We start from the raw sequence: 19,628 nt of genomic DNA on the forward strand, positions 1-19,628 counted from the left end.
TAGACAAACCTCTTAAACCAGCTTCTGAAGCTGGCAAAACTCTTTCCCTTATACTTAGTGGAGAAGCAATTTATATAATCTAAACTTAATAATGTGCCATGAATTAGGGGTAGAAGAATTCCCCTCCCACCCCCACTTCCCAAAATGTCGTGATGTGTAAAAAGATGCAAAAGACCTCATAGCACTCACTAGACCGGGGATGTCCTGGCTAAATCTGAAATGGGTGATTCCATCCTGTCAACCTAAATCTGCCCTTCATGGTTTCCTTTGGATATGGTAGGTTTCCTTTCCCTTCCTAAAATTAGTAACCCCATGTTCCTGTGCACTGTTAACTACTTGCTACCTTCTGCCAAAGAGGTAGCTGCATTTCAGTAGAGATGGTAATCAGTTTTTAAAGCGCATTTAGCATTATAGGACATTGGGATGAAATGTGATTTTATAGGAACAAGGAGGACACAGTTCTGTGCTTTACCATGCCTGTTCTCAAATGCCTCAAGGAGCCTCCAGAAAAAAACACTAATAAAGTCAGTAATTAATTTATTATTTTATTTAATTATTCTACAAAATCCTGAGATTTTTACTCAGGCAAAGCTCTCAGGGGGCCATTCCTATAGACAGGGATCACCCTGGCCATGCCCCCTATCCTCCAATCAGTTGGCTGTATATCAGTTCCCCACCAGGCTGGGATTGCCTGATGCCTAAAGAATTTCCAGCTTTCAGGCTGTTTTGCATCACTTTAGCAGCCTTATTAGAGGCCAGGATCTGGCTCTGCGACTTTCTTGATGAACTGGTTTCACTGATGTAAATCCAGAGTGCTCAATGGAGTTACTCTGCAATTAGGCTAGAGTGGCTGAGATTTGACTACGGGTCCAAAAATGTGTATTTTGGCTTTTGGGCCCAATGAGCTCTGTAAACAAATATCAACATACAACGTCAGGCTAGACAAAATAGAAATGTCGATGGTCATTACATTTCTCCCAGCAAGTATCAGGAAAACAATGTCTCTTTCCTCCCCTTTTTTATTTGATTCTGGACACCATCCTGCAGTTGCAATGGGAATGGAATCAGGCCTTGTGTTTGAACCACACGGGAGCTATCAGCTACCAGCACCTTGACATGTCACGGTGTGTTTCTGGAAGTATGCACAGGAGAGAAGAAAGGCTGCTGTCATGATCAGGCTCTTAGGAGACAGTAGGGAAACCGAGGCAGCAGGAACAGTGGGTGCTTAGAAGGAGGGGAGTGGCATTAATGAATGGGAGTGAGGATAGCAGGAGATGGGGAGGAAGCAGAGAAGAGACAATGGAAGACAATGGAAACTCAGATGGGGGCGAGATGGAAGGTGGGTGATGGGCACGCATGGCTTCAGATCCCAGATCTATGTCTTGCAAGCCAGTTCTGAATGAAAGGGCTGTAAATCAATCCCAGCATTCTAGTGAATCAAGCTTTGTTCTCGTGGCTTATGATGTCACCAGAAGCTCTTGATGGAATAGCAGGCAGCCATGATAGAGGTGGCTGTAATTTACTCTGTATCAAGTTAACAATAGTAAATAAACTGTGTATTGGATTCTGGAACGGAATGGCTCTTGCCAATTGAATTTGTCTTACCCTCAGGCTGCCCTGATTTAAAACACATGTATCCATTTAAATCACATCGCCAGTCATACATTCAGCTACTGTTCGTATTCTTATCTCCTTGATAGCTACATTGGTTTAAACTGTTGGCTAATTTATTATGGGCTACAGATATAGAATTTTGTACTCTAGGATTTTCTTGGGAGGCTTTGCATGAGAAGCAGAAATGCTTGGGGTGGGGGCGGAGGCGGAAGGGGAGAGGAAATAATTGCTGCATGTGCAGTATTTAAACCAACCACCTGGGCCCAATTAAAAGCACCTTTGGTTTTATTCAGGGAAGACACTCACTGAATTCAATAAGTCTTGTTTGATTAAAGGCATCAAGAATGGGTCCTTGCTTAGTGGACAAAAACCTGAAGACTGGAGGAAAATTATATGAAGAGACGTTCCCTTATGCTGCCATGTCTTACCAAACATGGTTCAGCTTCTACCCAGGGAAGAGAGGATTTTGGATGGAAAATGACAAAGATTTTAAAAAACAGCAGCATAATGTTAGGCTTCTAAGTCCACACTTAGGCACCAAAGAAAATGGCCTGCTTTTCAAAAGTGCTGAATGCTCCACAGCTTCCACTGACGTCAGCGGGAGCCGGATGCAGCTTCTAATTATTAATCTCGTCTGCCTGCATATTTTCCTGCGGAAGTACTAAGAATGTACAGCAGGTCCAAGTGGCTCTTTATCTGTGTGTGGAGATAAGAAGGGATGCAGCTCCTCCGAAGAAACCGTGTCTTAGAGGCGGAAGGCTGCACTTCTTATCATTCAAGGACGTGTGGTAAAGGGGTAAAAATAGGGCCATGGAGGATAAGAAAGCTGAAGCAAGGCACCTGCCACATGCAGAAGGGAGCCACTGGAAAGGATTAAGACTTGAGAACCTCAGCTGGAATACTGCAAACAGTCACTTACTTACAAGCAGGGCCGGCTCCAGGCACCAGCTTACCAAGCAGGTGCTTGGGGTGGACACTTCGGAGGGGGGTGGCACATCCAGCTGTTCGGCGGCAATTTGGCGGACGGTCCCTCACTCCTGCTCGGAGCGAAGGACCTCCCGCCGAATTGCCGCCACAGATCACGATCACGGCTTTTTTGTTTGTTTGTTTGGCTGCTTGGGGTGGCCAAAACCCTGGAGCTGGCCCTGCTTACAAGGAGTAAGTCAGAGTCATAGACATATAGGGCTAGAAGGGACCTCAAGAGGTCATCTGGTCCATCCCCTGCGCTAAAGCAGGATTAAGTTTGTCTAACCTGTTCTTAAAAAGCTCCAATGATGGGGGTTCCCACAACTGCCCTTGCTAACCTGTGTGATGCTGGCAGACCATGCCAAGGTCCCCATGTCTCACCTGAACACTGCCAAATACATAGCTGGAATCAGTTTGGCTCACCTGTGTGTTAAAATCGGTAGGAGAATTATAAGAATTTAATCTTTATTGAAATGCTTGTGAGTTGCTGCCTGCATTAATCTCACTTGCAACATCTGTTTCTCCTATTGTAAGATAATACTTCTGCCTTGGTATTATAAACCTCTGTAACTATCAGAGGGGTAGCTGTGTTAGTCTGGATCTGTAAAAAGCAACAGAGAGTCCAGTGCCACAGGACTTTCTGTAAAGGTGCCACAGGATTCTCTGTAACTATGTAAATCACCAGACAGGAGGGAGACATTAACTAGTGCGATCGGCAACCAAATGTGTTACGTCCTGCCCCACAGGGAAAGCCCATCGACACCAGACAGAATATATTGTGGAACATTAAACAGGACAAAAGGCTTTGTTGCTCTGCCCTGCCCCCACCATGAAGATGAGTCATGCAAGTGGATTCTGCCCATCAGCTGAGTTTGCAGCTCAGCACATATGTCAGGAAGGGAATAAAAACCCCAAACAGAAGGAACTGAGTATCTCCATGCCGCCTTGACTCTGGAGGGCAAGGTTTCTAGGCATAAGCAAGAGGTTCCCCAGTTGTTTAGCCTGGCTTAGCCTTAGAACTTGCTGATAGAAGCTTCAATTATCTTTTTGAAGTTTATTGTAATTAATGTGTCTGTTTACCTACTTTAATCTTGTAAACTCCACCGTTTCCTTTCCCTATTAATACATCTGTATATTGTTTGGCTACAAGCATTGTCTTTGGTGTGAGATCCAAGCTGCAGTTGACCTGGGGTAAGTGACTAGTCCTCGGACTGGGAGTAACCTGAATATTGCTGTGATTCTTGGTGTAAGGGACCATCTATCACAAAGACAGTCTTACCTGGGTGGCAAGACAGATTGGAGTATCCGAAGGGACCGTCTGTTTCCATGTTAAGGCTGTTACAGTGCTTGAGTAGTTTACACTTGATAATTGGTTGGTGAAATCTAAGGATGGAACTCACAAGCAGTCTGGGGTTTGTGCCCTGCTTCTTAACAGTCTGCCCTGAGGTTACTACAGTGACGTAGGCAGCCTGACAACCTGTTCCAGTGTTAACTATACTTATGGCTAGAAAGGCTCCTATACAATCTGGGTGGGGGGAGACACCTTAGAACGTGGTCCACAAAAGCCAGCACGCTAGGCTGCCTCAGCTCCCCCATGAAGCCAGCCAATCAGAGATCTTGACAAGAAGGTTATGTCCTAATCCCCAGTGCTCTCATGGAGCTCAGTGACGAAGGCCAGACTTCAGGGAAGCACCTGTCTCTGCTGGCTCGTGGCTTAGGTGGGAGATAGGCACCTAGGAAACCTTAATGGCAAAAACCTGGGTGCCAAGTGAGTTTAGGTGTCTACAGGGTTAGGCAGCAGCTGAGCAGGGTTTTTAGAATCATAGTGGTACCTGAAACTGGGACTTAGGCACTGGGTTGTAGGTGCCTAAGTCCCTTTGTGGATCTGGGCCTTAGAGCCTCAGTTCCCATTAAAATCAACTGGGCTTCTCAATCCCTTAGACTGCTCTGACAATCAGGAACCAGGTTGGCAAATCCTGCGATTTGCAACCACAAGGTTTAGTTAAATTAACAGAAAACCTTATTCAGGTTCTGCAGGATGAATTGCTGTCTGTTATTAAATAATGTATTGGGCTTTCAATCGCACAATATTGTAACATGGGTTTCATTGTATCCCGTTATGTGCAATTTATTTACAGTGACTGCCATTCTGGAAAGCTTTAGTTTTAAAAACAAAAGAGCTTGCCTGTGTGGATTTACATTTACATCATTAATGTACAGATTTACACAACAGCAGAAAGGTTGGATCTTACTGTCAAAGCTGCTGCCCTGTACTACCTGCACCCGCATTCTGCTACTTTCATCCCCTCGTAGTTATATTTCAAAGTGGGTACCCCAGCATCATCAGTGTAGAGGATGGAAATCGAATCCAGTTTGGTAGGAACACAACAGGCCTTGGCAGCTTTCTTGGGGTTTTTGAGGTGCACTAAGGTTTGGACGATAGCATGTTTCGTCGGGGTCACGTTATCTGTCAGAGGGAAAAAGCAGCCCCCTTTGCATTCAAATGCATCGTAATCTTTGGGCGCAATGATCCAGGAATCCCAGCCAATGTCTTTGAAGTTCACACGGAGGGAGGTTCTCCGGCAGTGGTTGGTACCAGTGCTTCTCTTGCTTCTCGATGAAGGCTGGTGGAGTCCAGGGACTGATAAGGATTTCTCCTCTGCCTCCTCTTCCTCTTCGGGCAAAGTGCTGTTCTTTGCTAACTTCTTTAGCACACTCTCCTGCTCATGAACAATCATCTCCCGGAGCTCCACTCTGGTCTCCTTGGTCCCGTTGCTGCGGTCATTGGAGAACACTATTAACAAGGGCAAATTTTTAGTGTCGGGCATAACACTGATGTCCAGCTTCCCACAAGCAAAGTCACCCAGGGTTTTCCTCTCAACAACAACTTCAAGCTTGTTTTTAGTCTTTGATTTGTCTGCCCTGACCCATCTTTTCACAGCACTGGACACCTCAAACATTTCCCATCCACATTCCTGGATATCTTGGGTGGCAAGGAATGAATTGGTGCCTTCTGGACTTTCCCAGAGGTCTTCATCCAGAACATCATAAATGACCATGTTGCCTTCCAGTCTAGAGAGAGGCCCAATGTCCCTATTACAGGATATGTGGATTCTCAGCTCAGCCCTGGTGACGTCCTCGTGCCGCGGGATAGAGACGTTGAAGAGTAAGATGTGTTTCTGAAATGGGTTTTCTTCCGGGGAAGCCAGAGAAACAACATCTGCAACAGGAAATTAAGAAATGCTGTCACCCTGCCTCCTATGAGAGAGGCAAACCCAATGAGGATGAAAGCACTTAGCAAGCTGCATGCTATATTTCAGAAGAAATGCCCACCCTCTACTAGGAGCTGCTGGGAGTGAAGTTACACCATGGCCACTAGCATTAAATAAAATGGACTGGCTTCACTCCAGAGTTATGGGTTTAAAACCCAGATGGCAGTCTCTAATGGTGGTAACTCCACTGGGGATCAAGTTGCAGTGGTCCACAGTAACCACACCTTCAGTTATACTCTGTATGTGCATGAGTGTGGCGTGCTCACACATAAGGAGCCAGCACAGCCCCGAAAGTAGGTGGTGTTGGCTCGTAATGAGGACATGACCGGGGCAGCGGGGGAGTGTGCATATGTAGTGGCTTCCCATAGAGGCTCTGCCATGTGGCCTTTCTAAAGAGCACTGGCAGGAATTAAAGCTGTAAACCTCCATGGAGGTTTGTAATACAAATCCCACTGCCATTACCTTGCCCTTGGTTGAATCCCCTTCCAATGGAGGGGGATTCTCAGGTGTAGGGAACTGTAATTTATATCTCTAATTTATGCCCCCCTGGGCCAGCTTAGCTGAGTTCCCCAATACCGCTAGCGCAAAAAACATCTTGCACTGGGAAGAATTAGAGAAGACAATCAATCCTTTAAAAGTCTGAATTAGAAGCTCCAGGTTCTGGCTAGCTTGGTGGATATGGAGCTTTTCACCTCCAAGTCCCTGGTTCAGTTCCAGCCCAGATTGGTAGGGCTTGATATTCAGAGGTAGGTAGAGCACCTGTAATTCCTGCTGAAGTCCATGGGAGCTGGAGGTGCTAGGCATGTCTGGAAGATCAGGCTGGTTGTGTTTTGGAAAGTTACCCCCAGCTTATGGCTGTCTACTGGTCTATGTAAGATAAGTGGATGGGTGTCAGTCCAATTTCTAATGGACAAGTGTCCACCCTGCCAAAAGCATCTTCACAAGGGCCAATGGGAGCAGAGGATGCAGCCATGGAGACTGCACTCTATAAGGGTCCTTCTGCGTTGGGTATGGCTGTGGGGGAACGTGGAGATAGCTGTAGTGCTGTTTGCACTGTGCCTAGTCTGTAAATAAATGGAAGCTTGGATTCTTCTTGGCTGGTTCCTTTTGCCAGCAATAAATTCACTTAAGCCCCCCACGCCCCACTTTTATTGCTTTTTTTGATGGGGCTTTTTAAATCTTTGAGTTGTATGTTATCTTAGATGGACACAGTGCTTGCTTTGTAATGAAAGAGGTGCCGGAGCTCTAGCAATTACGTGCTGGGGCTCAAGCAATTTTTTTTTATATTCATAACTAATGCAGCAAACCCAGACGTGCTGGGGCTGAGCCCTGGCACAAATTAAGCACTGGATGGATGGATATTTTACTGATGGGCTAAGCTGAGCAGGGCCTGAACCTTTTGGGCCAGATCCAAACACTCCAGAACTCTGAGGGTGAGGGCGGGTGTTCATAACTGAAATCTGGAGCCATATTTCCCACTCGACTCCTATCTTTGTAAAGGGCTGGAGCAACACCCTGGAGCCAAACATCTTCAAATGTTCCAAAATCTAGACCCAAATTGTGCAGCTCAGTCCAAAATCTCTAGCTTTGAGAAACAAGTGCTGGGTTACCAAGTTGTGGTGACTCAACTGAATCAGTATGAGAAGAAAGGGGAGATGGTACAATGTGAAATCAAAGAAAAGGACTTAAGACCTTGAAAATTATAATAAAATAGGGAGCGGTGGACAGGATAACAAAACAAACTATGGCTGGGATTTTCACAGAAACCTAAGGGAATTAGGTTCCCAACTCCCTTTGAATTTCAATTGGATTTGAAACTGACTCTCATGCTTCTCTTAAAACCCCAGCCTATATGCTTAAAACATCTCATACCTTCAGTACTGAAGCTCCGCACAATATTGGATGCAGGGATGGAAGACTTGTCCTTGGCATATCTGTTGTACAGGTCAATCATGAATTGTGGTGGTTCCTCTCTAGACCTCTCTTGCGAAGGGACACCCGATAAGTTCAAACTCCTCAGGAAATCGGCTTTCATGTTTTCCAGGAAGGTTTTAAAGTTGAAATGGGTCTCACCCTCCACCTCTCCGGGATCACCAAAGGATTTATCAGAGTTCTCCATAGCTGATAATTTGCCCCAGGCTTCCAAGGGCTTGCCTCTTGCCAAACAAGTGATGATGTTGAAAACAGACAATGCAGCCATCACCCCAAAATAGTGCATTTTTCATCTGTTCACTTTCCAACGGAGAAGGGAAAAAAGAGAGGGATATTCCAGTTGATTAGAGCTCTCCTTTCATTTAGAGGCAGAAGAAAGGGAAACAGAAGGCGAACAACTTGAGCTCTGTTGCAGTCTGTTGCAAACCCCAGCCTCTTGTCAGTTGTCAAGCCTTATCTTAGCCATTGATGCCATGCTTCAGTTCTGTTATCTAGCAAAGCTCTTAAGTTAATGAAGATTCTATAAACATCTGAAAAAACAGGCTGGACACTGTATACTATAAAGAATTCACATTTCACCTCAGTGTCATTGCTTAATTATGTTCTTTGCCAATACTGAGAGGGCTTTAGAGGAACTTTTTTTTTGGGGGGGGGGGGAGGGTGACGGGGGAAGGAAAAAGACTCTGGAAAAAGAAAAAAATAGGGAGTAAGAACAAACAGCTCTATTAGCAGGGAGCAAATATCACCCCTCAAATCTATACCATGGTCCCTTAATGCATGTCCTCCAAAAATCAGTCATCCGGTGGAACCTTGTTCTACAAGCTGTGATCTCATGACAATGCAAACAGCCTTAAAATTCCCTTCCATTTATCAGCCAAGAGCTATTATTTGTACACAGTGAAATATCTGTTTTGTGTCAAGTTTGCCTCAAATTGTTTGCTGGCTTGTCCATTTTTAGTTTACATCCTTTGGTGGAGGGGGTAAAAAAATTCTGTCTTTAGCTTATGTTATGTAATGTATTTTCCTAGATTCTTGTACATGAGGTCGTTGGTTAAACTAGTTCACTCCTATGTCACTGCAACAATAACTGGTTGTTCTTGAAGATAAAGCCAGGCCTACTAAGCCTGAATGAAACATAAAGTCCCTATGAAGACACTGAAGACTAGCCAAGGATATCTTTGTGTGCCATGTGAATATAGGCCAAGACAAAAAATAATAATTATGACATATTTTTGTGTGCCTTAAGGAGGAAAAACTCCAGTTAAAATATTAAAAATATTACCTGATATTTAATCTAATTTAATTTAATCATTCTAATGCTCTAATCTAAGTGTACATAATCATTTTACCTAATCTATCTATGTATTATTTTTAGAGAACCAATTAATCCCTAGTGCCTGGTGCTATATTGTCTCATTGGTACTATGAGATCTCAGATCACCTAAACAAAATATCTCACTGCAAAGACTCATGAAAGTTTCTGACTCTCATGAGACCTCTAGGTCTCATTGCTGGTCATTCTTCAGATTTCTCACAGGGCATATCTAGCCCATTGCATAATGCAAACTCTCCGTAATTTAGTTACTTCCACCTGTTTCTCTTCAAAGGAGACCTAGAATCCTTGGTTCTGGTTCCTGCAGCAGTTCCTAGGAGGTTCATAGATTCATAAAGTGTAAAGCCAGAAGGGACCACTATATCACCTAGTCTGATCTCCTGTCTATCACAGGTCATTACATTTACCCATGTACCTGTGTGATAAGCCCAATGGGTTGCGTTTGACTACAGCATATCTTCCAGAAAGGCATCCAGTCTTGATCAGAAGACATTAAGAGATGGAGAATCTATTCTCCCCTTGGCAGTTCATTCCAGTGGTTGATGACCCTCTCTGTTAAAAATTTGTGCTTAATTTTCTCATTTGAATTTGTCTGGCTTCAGCTTCCAGCCATTGGTTCTTGTTATGTCTTTCTCTGATAGATTAAAGGTCCCCTGAGAACCTGGTATCTTCTCCCTGTGAAGGTACTTAGACACTGTAATCAAGTCAGCTCTTAATCTTGTTGATAAGCTCAACAGGTTGAGCTCTTTAAGTCTGTCACCCCAAGGCATTTTCTCCAGCCCTCAAATAACTTTTGTGGTTCCTTGCTGCACCCTCTCCAATTTTTCAACATCTGTTTTAAAATATGGACACCAGAACTGGATACAGTATTCCAGTATTAGTCTCACCAATGCTGTATATATAGAGAAAATCACCTCCCTACTCACTATTCCCCTGTTTATGCATTTAACTATACATTAGCCTTTCTTGTCACAGCATCGCACTGGGAGCTCATGTTCAGTTCTTTGTCCTCTCTGACTGCTAAATCCTTCTCAGACTCACCACTTTCAGGACACAGTCCACCATTCTGTACGTATGGACTGCATGGCTTGTTCCTAGACGCGGAACTTTGCTTTTGGCTGTACTAAAATGCATTTTGTTTGAAAGAGCCCACTTTACCAAGCAATCCAGATTGCTCTGTATGGCTGCCCTTTCCTCATCATTAACCACTCCACCAATCTTTGTCATCCGCAAATTTATTGTCAGTGATTTTTTTTTGTATGTTTACTCAGATATCATTGAAAATGTTGAATACCGTCAGGCCTAGTAACAATCTCTGTAAAACAGCCCTGTTCAATGCTGATTCCCCATTGATAACTGCTACTTGAGATCTGTCAGTTAGCCAGAGTTTAATCCATTTAACACATTCTCTATTGATTTTTGTATATTGCGAATTTTGTAAAATCAGAATGTTGTGTGGTACTTGGTCAAATACCTTAGATAAGGCAAAGTATATCACATCTATGCAATTACCTTTATTGACCAAAGTTCTAATCTGAATATAATCAGGTTTGTTTGACCAGACCTATTTTCCATAGAGCCACATAAACAGGCATAACTTTATTCTCATCTTTTTGTTCTTTAGGAATTGAACCATGGATCACTTTGCCATTATCTTGTCCAGGACTGGTTTCCTGTTAACCAGCCGATAGTTATCCAGGTCATCTCACTTGTCCTTTTTGAATATTGGCACAACATTAGCTCTCCTCCAGTCTTCTGGAATTGCTCAGGTATTCTACAATTTATTAAACATTAACATCAGTGGGTCTCCTCAGCCAACTCTTTTCATACACTTGGTGCAAGTTTGCAGGGCCTGCTGATATAAAAAAATGTTTACCCCTCGGAGATATTTTCTAATATCCTCCACAGTAACTAACAGACTGGAAAGTATTTTCTCAGTTAATTTGGTCATCAGTGAAATGGCTTATGGGATGCTCTTAGCAAGAGAAGAGAACCTGAATGGAAGTGGGTTGAGCAAATCCACTTCAAAAGAAGACTGGACACAGGAAACAGGAGCAAGGCTGTCATTCCCCTAACTGCAGCTGGTGACATCTGCACCATTAAGAATTATTTTAAATGGACCAGAGATGACATCTTAAGTTAAGAGCAAGTGCAGTTGCTAAAATGGTCATATTACAGCAAAGTCAACTGCCTAAAGGATCGAACCAACTCTCATTGGTTCAGACCCAACTCCTACTAAACCAAAGTGCTTAACAGCAAATATTTTTATATTATGGTAACATCCAAAGGCCCCAGTAAGGATTTCAAACACAGCTGCTTTTAGCTCCTAAATCCATATTTAGGCATTTAATAAATTCCGGATGTTCTGAGCAATTGCAAGTCCCACTGCAGTCAACAGGAGCTTCAGTTCCTGAGCACCTTTGAAAGTAAGGCCACTCCAAGCCTAAATACAGATTTAGGGGCCTAAGTTTTGACACCAATAATTGAAATTTTTGGCCACCATCATTGAGTCACAGAACAGATGCTGCTTGGAGATGGGTGTGTGCACACATTGGCACTCATTTTGAAGGATAGATTTTGACCCAAACTTGCATGTAGAAGGGGGGAATGCTGTATTGGGTTTAAATAGCAAACAAGTAGAATCTGAAGCCAAAGACGGGAAGTATGCAATGCTTGATGGCTTCTGTCCACAGAAGTTCATTCAAACCTGGAATTGGCATCACCCTACTGCCAGGTAGGAATGGAGCAGAGTACACTGGAATTATCAGAGTGTTTGCCTGAAGCAATGTTTTTTCAGGTGCTCCAATTCCAGATTCCCCTCCACAGTACTATTGCTCAAAGGTCATCAGCTTAGGGTCTAGATGTTCAAGTGACTAGTGATTTTTGGATGCCAAATTTGACATGCCTTAAAGGGGCTTGACTTTGAGTTGGTAAATGCTCAGCACTGTCTGAAAATCAGGCCTCTTCACAGATGTCTCAAGTTGGGCAACCAAACATTAAGGGTCTGGAAATCAGTAATCAGTTTTGAAAATCTGGGGTTAGGCCTTAAAAACATAAAAGATTTGCCAGTTCAGCTCTATTGGCAAAGCCTCCTAGTGGAGATGCAGCTTGTAGCAGGCAAGAGTTCTTTTGCCAGGATGGCTTATACCAGTTGTAATAAATGAAGCGGGGGGAGCTCCCTTTTATGGATACCCAGCCAGCCAGTTAGCTATAAAGTCCCTGCTTGCTTTACCTGTAAAGGGTTAAAAAGTCCCCAGGTAAAGAAAAGGGAGTGGGTACCTGACCAAAAGAGCCAATGGGAAAGCTAGAACTTTTTAAAATGGGAAAAAAGCTTTCCCTTTGTCTCTCCGTTGTTTTCTGGGCTGCAGGGACACGGAGCAGCAATGCTATAAGCAGAAATGCTGTGTAAGGTTTGAACCAGGTATGAAAAAGTATTTTCCATACCTAGAAGAAATAATCTGGATAGGGAATGCTTAGTTAGATGCTATCAGGTTTATTTTTTATTTTGGCTTGTGGATTTCCTCTGTGCTAACCCTGGATGCTTTTGTTTGCTTGTAACCTTTAAGCTGAACCCCCAAGAAAGCTATTTTGTGTGCTTAATTTTTGTAATTGTTTCTTTTAAGATCTAGCAAAAAGCCTAAGTTCCAGATGCATTTTTCCCTTTTTATTTTTAATAAAATTTACCTTTTTTAAGAACAGGATTGGATTTTTGGTGTCCTAAGAGGTTTGTGCATGTTGTTTGATTAGCTGATAGCCACAGCTAATTCCCTTTGTTTCTTTCTCAGCTCTTGGGGGGAGGGGGTTGTGTGAAAGGGCTTGAGGATACCCCACAGGGAGGAATTCTCAAGTGCTCCTTCCTGGGTTCAAAGGGGGTTTTTTGCATTTGGGTGGTGACAGCGTTTACCAAGCCAAGGTCAGAGAGCAGCTGTAACCTTGGGAGTGTGATACAAGCCTGGAGTGGCCAGTATTAATTTTTAAAATCCTTGCAGGCCCCCCACTTCCTGCACTCAAGGTGCCAGAGTGGGGGTTCAGCCTTGACACCAGTTCTCTGAGCAAGGTATCCAACTGTGCCTAGACTAGGGCTTTTGCTGGCATAGCTATGCTGGGCAGGGGTTGTGATTTCTTTTGTTCACGCTTCTGACATAGCTCTGCAGGCATAACTTGTAAGTGTAGACCAGGTCTTATGGTTTTTAAGTGCACCCATTGTGTATAGGGGAGGATTTTTTTACCTGCAGACCACAGGCCTTATGTGGATCAGTGAGCTGTGTCTCACAGCTGCCTGCATCATCGTGATTTGGCGAGCAAGTCTGTGTCTCAGAATGTACAGTGCCAGATGTATCCCCATTGACTTCAGTGGAGTTATTCCTGATTTATAGCAAGATAAGTGGGAGGAGAATCAGGCCCTGTATTTTTAAGTGAGACTCTTATCAGCACCCTGGCCTAAGATGTAGATACTCACATCAAACAAAAGCCTTTGGATCTTACCCTTCTATCTAAGGTACTTACATTCTCCAACACCTGCAGTGTTTTCCACACAGGGACATTCAGCAGAGAGCGGTGAATTACACTAGGTGTAATATTCACCCCCACAGGGGGGAGGGGCAGTACAAGTCTGGAATTAAATGGTGCATGAGCTTTGGACAGAGGAGCCGGTCTAGGGAGATTGTGAAAGGTGATCTCACCACTATGTGGCCACATCCTGCTCTCACTTACCCCCATGGACTTCAGTGGGTGGAGTTAACAACAACAACAACAAAACCTACAATCCTGGTCCTATAGTCTCACTATACAGCAAGTCAGTGGAAGTGGGAAACAAGATGGGGACAGTCTCCTGGAAAGCAGTGATGCTGAAAAAGAGGCTTAGAGAACCAATTGAATTTGCGTTTCAGTGAAATGCTGTAACTAAGCCCTGGTCTACACTACAAGTTTAGGTCGAATTTAGCAGCGTTAGATCGATTTAACCCTGCATCCGTCCACATGACAAAGCCATTTTTGTTAACTTAAAGGGCTCTTAAAATCTATTTCTGTACTCCTCCCCGATGAGGGGATTAGTGCTGAAATCGACCCTGCTGGGTCGAATTCGGGGTAGTGTGGACGCAATTCAAGGGTATTGGCCTCCGGGAGCTATCCCACAGTGCTCCATTGTGACCGCTCTGGACAGCACTCTCAATTCAGATGCACTGGCCAGATAGACAGGAAAAGCCCCACAAACTTTTGAATTTCATTTCCTGTTTGGCCAGCATAGCGAGCTGATCAGAACAGGTGACCACGCAGAGCTCATCAGCACAGGTGACCATGGAGTCCCAGAATCACAAAAGAGTTCCAGCATGGACTGAACGGGAGGTACTGCATCTGATCGCTGTTTGGGGAGATGAATCCGTGCTATCCAAACTCCGTTCCAAAATACGAAATGCCGGAATATTTGAGAAAATCTCCAAGGGCAGAGGTTATAACAGGGACCCGCAGCAGTGCCACGTGAAGCCTACCAAAGAACCGGAGAGGCAAACGGCCGCTCCGGGTCAGAGCCCCAGACATGCCACTTCTATGATGAGCTGCATGCCATTCTAGGAGGTGCCCCTACAACCACCCCACCTCTGTGCTTCCCACCTCCCCCACCCCTCCCGGGCTACCATGGCAGTTATCCCCCCATTTGTGTGACAAATTAATAAAGAATGCATGAATTTGAAACAGCAATGACTTTATTGCCTCTGCAAGCAGAGATCAAAGCGGGGGAGGGGAGGGAGGTTGGCTTACAGGGAAATAGAGTGAACCAAGGGGGTGGGTTTTCATCAAGGAGAAACAAACAGAACTTTCACACCGTAGCCTGGCCAGTCATGAAACTGGTTTTCAAAGCTTCTCTGATGCACAGCGCTTCCTGGTGTGCTCTTCTAACTGCCCTGGTGTCTGGCTGCGCGTAATCAGTGGCCAGGCAATTTGCCTCAACCTCCCACCCCGCCATAAACATCTCCCCCTTACTCTCACAGATATTGTGGAGCACACAGCAAGCAGTAATAACGATGGGAATATTGGTTTCGCTGAGGTCTAACCGAGTGAGTAAACTGCGCCAACGAGCTTTTAAACGTCCAAAGGCACATTCTACCACCATTATGCACTACCACCACAGCCTATAGTTGAACTGCTCCTTACTACTGTCCAGGCTTCCTGAGCCATGGGAGCAAGGAGTAAGCTGGGGTAGGTGCAACCATGTGGTACTGCCGACTGGGAAAGCAGCCTGAGGCAGAAGCCTCCAGCTGGCACGATATTCCAGGCAGGACTGTATCTTCATTAGACGAAACTTAAAGAAGAGAATGACCTGGAGTCATTCTCATTTTAGTCCAGGCGCCCCGACTGACCTCACCGAGGCCGGCCAGGAGCACCTATGTCTGCCCAGGCGCCCCCAACCAACCTAACCGAGGTTGACCAGGAGCACCCACTAGCAGTCGTATTGCACCGTCTGCTGTCCACAAGGCAAGGCAAGGCAGGGCAAGGGGATGCTGCTGTATAGCACTGCAGTACCACGTCTGCCAGCAGCACCCAGGAGACATACAATGACAGTGAGCTGAGCGGGCTCCATGCTTGCTGTAGTATGTCGTCTGCACGGGTAACCCAGGAAAAAAGGCGAGAAACAATTTTTTGCAGTTGCTTTCATGGAGGGAGGGAGGAAGGGGGGGCCTGACGACATGTACCCAGAACCACCCGCAACAATGTTTTTGCCCCATCAGGCATTGGGAGCTCAACCCAGAATTCCAATGGGGGGGCGGAGACTGCAGGAACTGTGGGATAGCTATCACAGTGCAACGTTCAGAAAGTCAACACTAGCCTCGGAACTGTGGACGCACACCACCGACTTTATGCGCTTAGTGGGGACACACACAATCGACTGTATCAAATCAATTTCTAAAAAACTGACTTCTATTAAATTGACCTAATTTCGTAGTGTAGACATACCCTAAGAGAGTGAGTGTAGTCCTTGGATGTAGGAGCTGGGGAATATCAAGTAGGAGTAGGGAGGAGGTATTACTTCTGTACAAGGCATTAGTGAGACCATACTGGATACAGTGTCCTGTTCTGGTGTCCATTCGCCAAAGAATGATATTAAACTTGGGAGTTCAGAAAAGAGCCATGAAAGAGATTTTTCCAGACCTCAAAACTACTTAGTGAGAAACTAAAGAAACTTTATTTAGTTTAGCCAAGAGAATGGTTAGAGGTGGCCTGATCATGGTATACAAGTACAATAGAACCTCAGAGTTACGAACACCTCAGGAATGGAGGTTGTTCGTAATGCTGAACATTATGGTTGATCTTTCAAAAATGTACAGCTGAACATTGACTCAATACAGCTTTGAAGCTTTACTATGCAGAAGAAAAATGCTGCTTTCCCTTTATTTTTTTTTTAGTAGTTTACATTTAACACAGTACTGTGCTGTATTTGGATTTATTTATTTTTTTGTCTCTGCTGCTGCCTGATTGCATACTTCCAGTTCCAAATGAGGTGTGTGGTTGACTGGTCAGTTCGTAACTCTGGTGTTCGTAACTCTGAGGTTCTACTGTACCTACATGGAAGAAACTTCTGATAGTAGACATCTTATATCTAGGAGAAAAAGGCATAAGAGCCAGTGATTTGAAGCTGGACAAATTCAGACTAGAAATGAGGCACAGTTTTAACGGGGGGGAGGAGGGGGGAAATAACAATTGGAACAACTTACCTAGGGAGAGGATAGATTCTTCATCATTTGAAGGCTTTAAATCAAGATTAGATATCTTTCAAAGACCCGCTCTAGCTCCAAACAGAAGTTATGGGTTTGATGCAGAAATTACTGGGTCAGGTTCTCTGGCCTGCATTATGAAGGAGGCCAGAAGAGATTATCATAACAGTCCCTTCTAGTTTAAGCTAATAAAAATTATTATGATAAGCATAACTAGGCTTTTCCAAGTAAGATAACTTTGATTTCCTTCCAGTTAGCACAATGCAATAATCTATATTTAGAGATATGAAACCTGCATGAGATTTAGAGAACCATTTTAACTAGTTTAGATACTACTGTACCTTTAATTTATTTAGCTTTTGTTAAAAGCATTTAACAATCGATCTAGAGGATATAAAGTATAACTTACAAAAATATAAATCTTGGTTATTTTTAGTATTTAAACATATTACTATATAGTTTGTGTTATTCAGAGAATATATATGTTTAACAATCTGAAATTAACCAGCAAATAAGTGACTGTGGGAAGGAGTTACATACGTCTTTTGTAAAATATATATTAGGGAAAGGTAACCAAAAGTGGTTATATTAACATACTGTATATATATAAGCTTATACAGTACACTACATTTGAATCCCAAAGAAAAATGTACATATTAAGCCTTTTATTACAGCATTCTTTTTCAGTATAAATATGTGGATTAAAAGGTATAAGTGAGTGTTTAGGCAAAAAAAAATTACAATTTTTGTACAAAAAATATGATTCTAGAGTAAGCCTGCCTTTGCAGAGTCCATTTTTCACCTTCTTGGTTAGCTGAAGAGATAAAACAGTCAGGAAAATAGCACATACAAATGTAGCTTAGTCCTCAGTTTATGGCAAACTGTTTAAGTAGAAGTGATTACACTAAATATCAGATTTCTTAGCAGGCCAGGTTTTGTTTGTTTGTTTGTTTTTTAAAGTGGGCGATATCTGGCTGATGAATCCCTGTTAATTTGCAAGACACACGGTGACATTAAGGGAGATCTTTTGAGGGGAGCTTGTGTATTACTGTAGAGTCTCCGCATTCTTTCTGTGGATGGAGTTGTAGACCTGCATTCATTCATAAACACAGGCCAATTGATTTCCCATTCACAACTTTCCCAGTGTAGCTGGGCAGAGGGCGCTGGTCTCCTTAAAGGAGCATTGGCATAGACTTATCGGCAGGCACAGGTCTCCACAGACATATTGGGGTACACCTTTAAAACAACATTTTTGTTCTCGTCTAAGAACAGGACGCTGAGGGAGTTCATCTTGTCAGGAACGCAGCATGGTTCGGGAATGCCTGGAATGATTCCCACGGCTTTTACAATGCTCTGGATTGTGGCATGATTCGATGGCCGGACAATCTGGAACAGAGAAGGAAATAAATTACCCCTTCATTTATGGGAAGTCACTTTCCCATGGGCTTGGAAAAGAACAGCAGTTTTTTTTTCTTTTTTGAACAAATGAAAATATGAGCCCAGATCATAGCTTCTCCCAGGCCAGTGAGTCAGAGGGGTGCAAAGCACAGAGACACCCCCCTGCCCGCTTACCTGGACTGGATTCTTACCCAAGAGGCAGCTATCAGTCATACTGCAGTGCTCATACTCCCTTAGCTTATGCATATAGGAGAGCACTGGCAGTACAGCTAGCACTCCATGCCCTAGGATAAGGGGCATGGTTAGGCTACTACAACTTGCAGCTGGAGTGAGGCGTTTCCCTTTCCCCGCTATGTAGACAGGTCTCACTGCCTCCAGCCCCTGCCTGCTCACAATAGGATTTTCCTTTTCCTCCACCTCAGCAGGCCTCTGGCACCCAGAGGCCTAATATGATGTTTGGAGGAAACCATTGGAACAAAAGGAAAAGTGGTATGAAGTTAGTTTGCAGTTCAACTGGTGCAATAGTGGTGCCTTAAACAATACATAGCTTGTGTTACTTTTACTACTGATTTTCTAATAGCAACAGACCAACGATGTTCAACAATAGGGAGACTTTAAAAAGGTATGACCGAATGGAAATAGTTTAATACAGGATAATAAAATAAGCCAGGAATAAGTTCTCAGTATTTGGATCCAGGTACTGAAAGCACACTTCATCCAGTACTCGGCAATCCAAAAAACGCAGCGCAGCTCCGGCTTGTTGCTCAGTTACTTTATTAGGCATGTAACAGTTCTTCACCCATGCTGGCCAAGCTCAGCTGCAGGAGGTTTACGTACAGGGTGGTACCACAATTCCAATTCATGTCATACACTACCCAATTTACATACAACTATCTTGGCTACTAACATCTGTACTTCTTGCATGTAAGGACCAATTGCTTCGCAGATTTAAGGCAAGCTCATCCTCTCAGGGTATTCCTTCCTACTTTGCTTACTATAAACATACCCACAATAAGAAGAACAGGAGGACTTGTGGCACCTTAGAGACTAACAAATTTATTAGAGCATAAGCTTTCGTGGACTACAGCCCACTTCTTCGGATACCCACAATAGTTAGTTTAGTTAGTTTCTGCCTCCCTTGTTTACTAACAATAGTTAATTGTTTCAGCAATTGCTTGTTCAGGCTTGTCTTAACTTGGGGATGCTTATATCTTAGTTAGCACTAAATGTGATAGTCAAACCATGATCTGGCCATATGGGGAAACATTTGCCATGAACAATTGTGTACCAAATCTGTGCACACAGTTTCCGCAAACAGATGCCTGCAGATCTGAAAATCCAGGGTTGCATATGAAGTCCCTTCACCCACTATTGAAATGCAGCAACCTCTAGGATGGAGCATGGCAG

At 43.8% G+C, this 19,628-nt stretch overlaps 2 protein-coding genes across 2 annotated transcripts in view; both read right to left on the reverse strand.

Annotated features, from left to right (window-relative positions):
• Nucleotides 1-561: 561 nt before the first annotated feature.
• On the reverse strand, nucleotides 562-8,333 carry GDF2 (growth differentiation factor 2). Its single transcript, XM_005307310.4, has 2 exons — nucleotides 7,725-8,333; nucleotides 562-5,800 (listed from the first exon to the last, which is right to left on the reverse strand). Exons 1-2 carry the CDS (start codon nucleotides 8,068-8,070, stop codon nucleotides 4,854-4,856), a joined length of 1,293 nt encoding a protein of 430 aa, XP_005307367.2. The 5' UTR covers nucleotides 8,071-8,333; the 3' UTR covers nucleotides 562-4,853.
• Nucleotides 8,334-14,798: 6,465 nt separating this feature from the next.
• The window catches only part of GDF10 (growth differentiation factor 10), a 31,177-nt gene continuing 26,347 nt past the window's right edge, over nucleotides 14,799-19,628 (reverse strand). The window contains exon 3 of the mRNA XM_005307311.5: nucleotides 14,799-18,209. Coding sequence (XP_005307368.1) covers nucleotides 18,018-18,209 — 192 coding nt within the window. The 3' untranslated portion in view covers nucleotides 14,799-18,017. The remainder of the gene's footprint in view (nucleotides 18,210-19,628) is intronic.

This window comes from Chrysemys picta, chromosome 7 (assembly GCF_011386835.1).
Source record: "Chrysemys picta bellii isolate R12L10 chromosome 7, ASM1138683v2, whole genome shotgun sequence".
Taxonomy (NCBI): domain Eukaryota; kingdom Metazoa; phylum Chordata; order Testudines; family Emydidae; genus Chrysemys; species Chrysemys picta.

Bases quoted from the DNA above. Each gene is read 5' to 3' on its own strand.
- GDF2 (XM_005307310.4), bottom strand. From the start codon at position 8,070: ATGCACTATTTTGGGGTGATGGCTGCATTGTCTGTTTTCAACATCATC. The intron at 5,801-7,724 runs GTATGAGATGTT...TTCCTGTTGCAG, and splicing joins GCGGAGCTTCAGTACTGAAG to ATGTTGTTTCTCTGGCTTCC.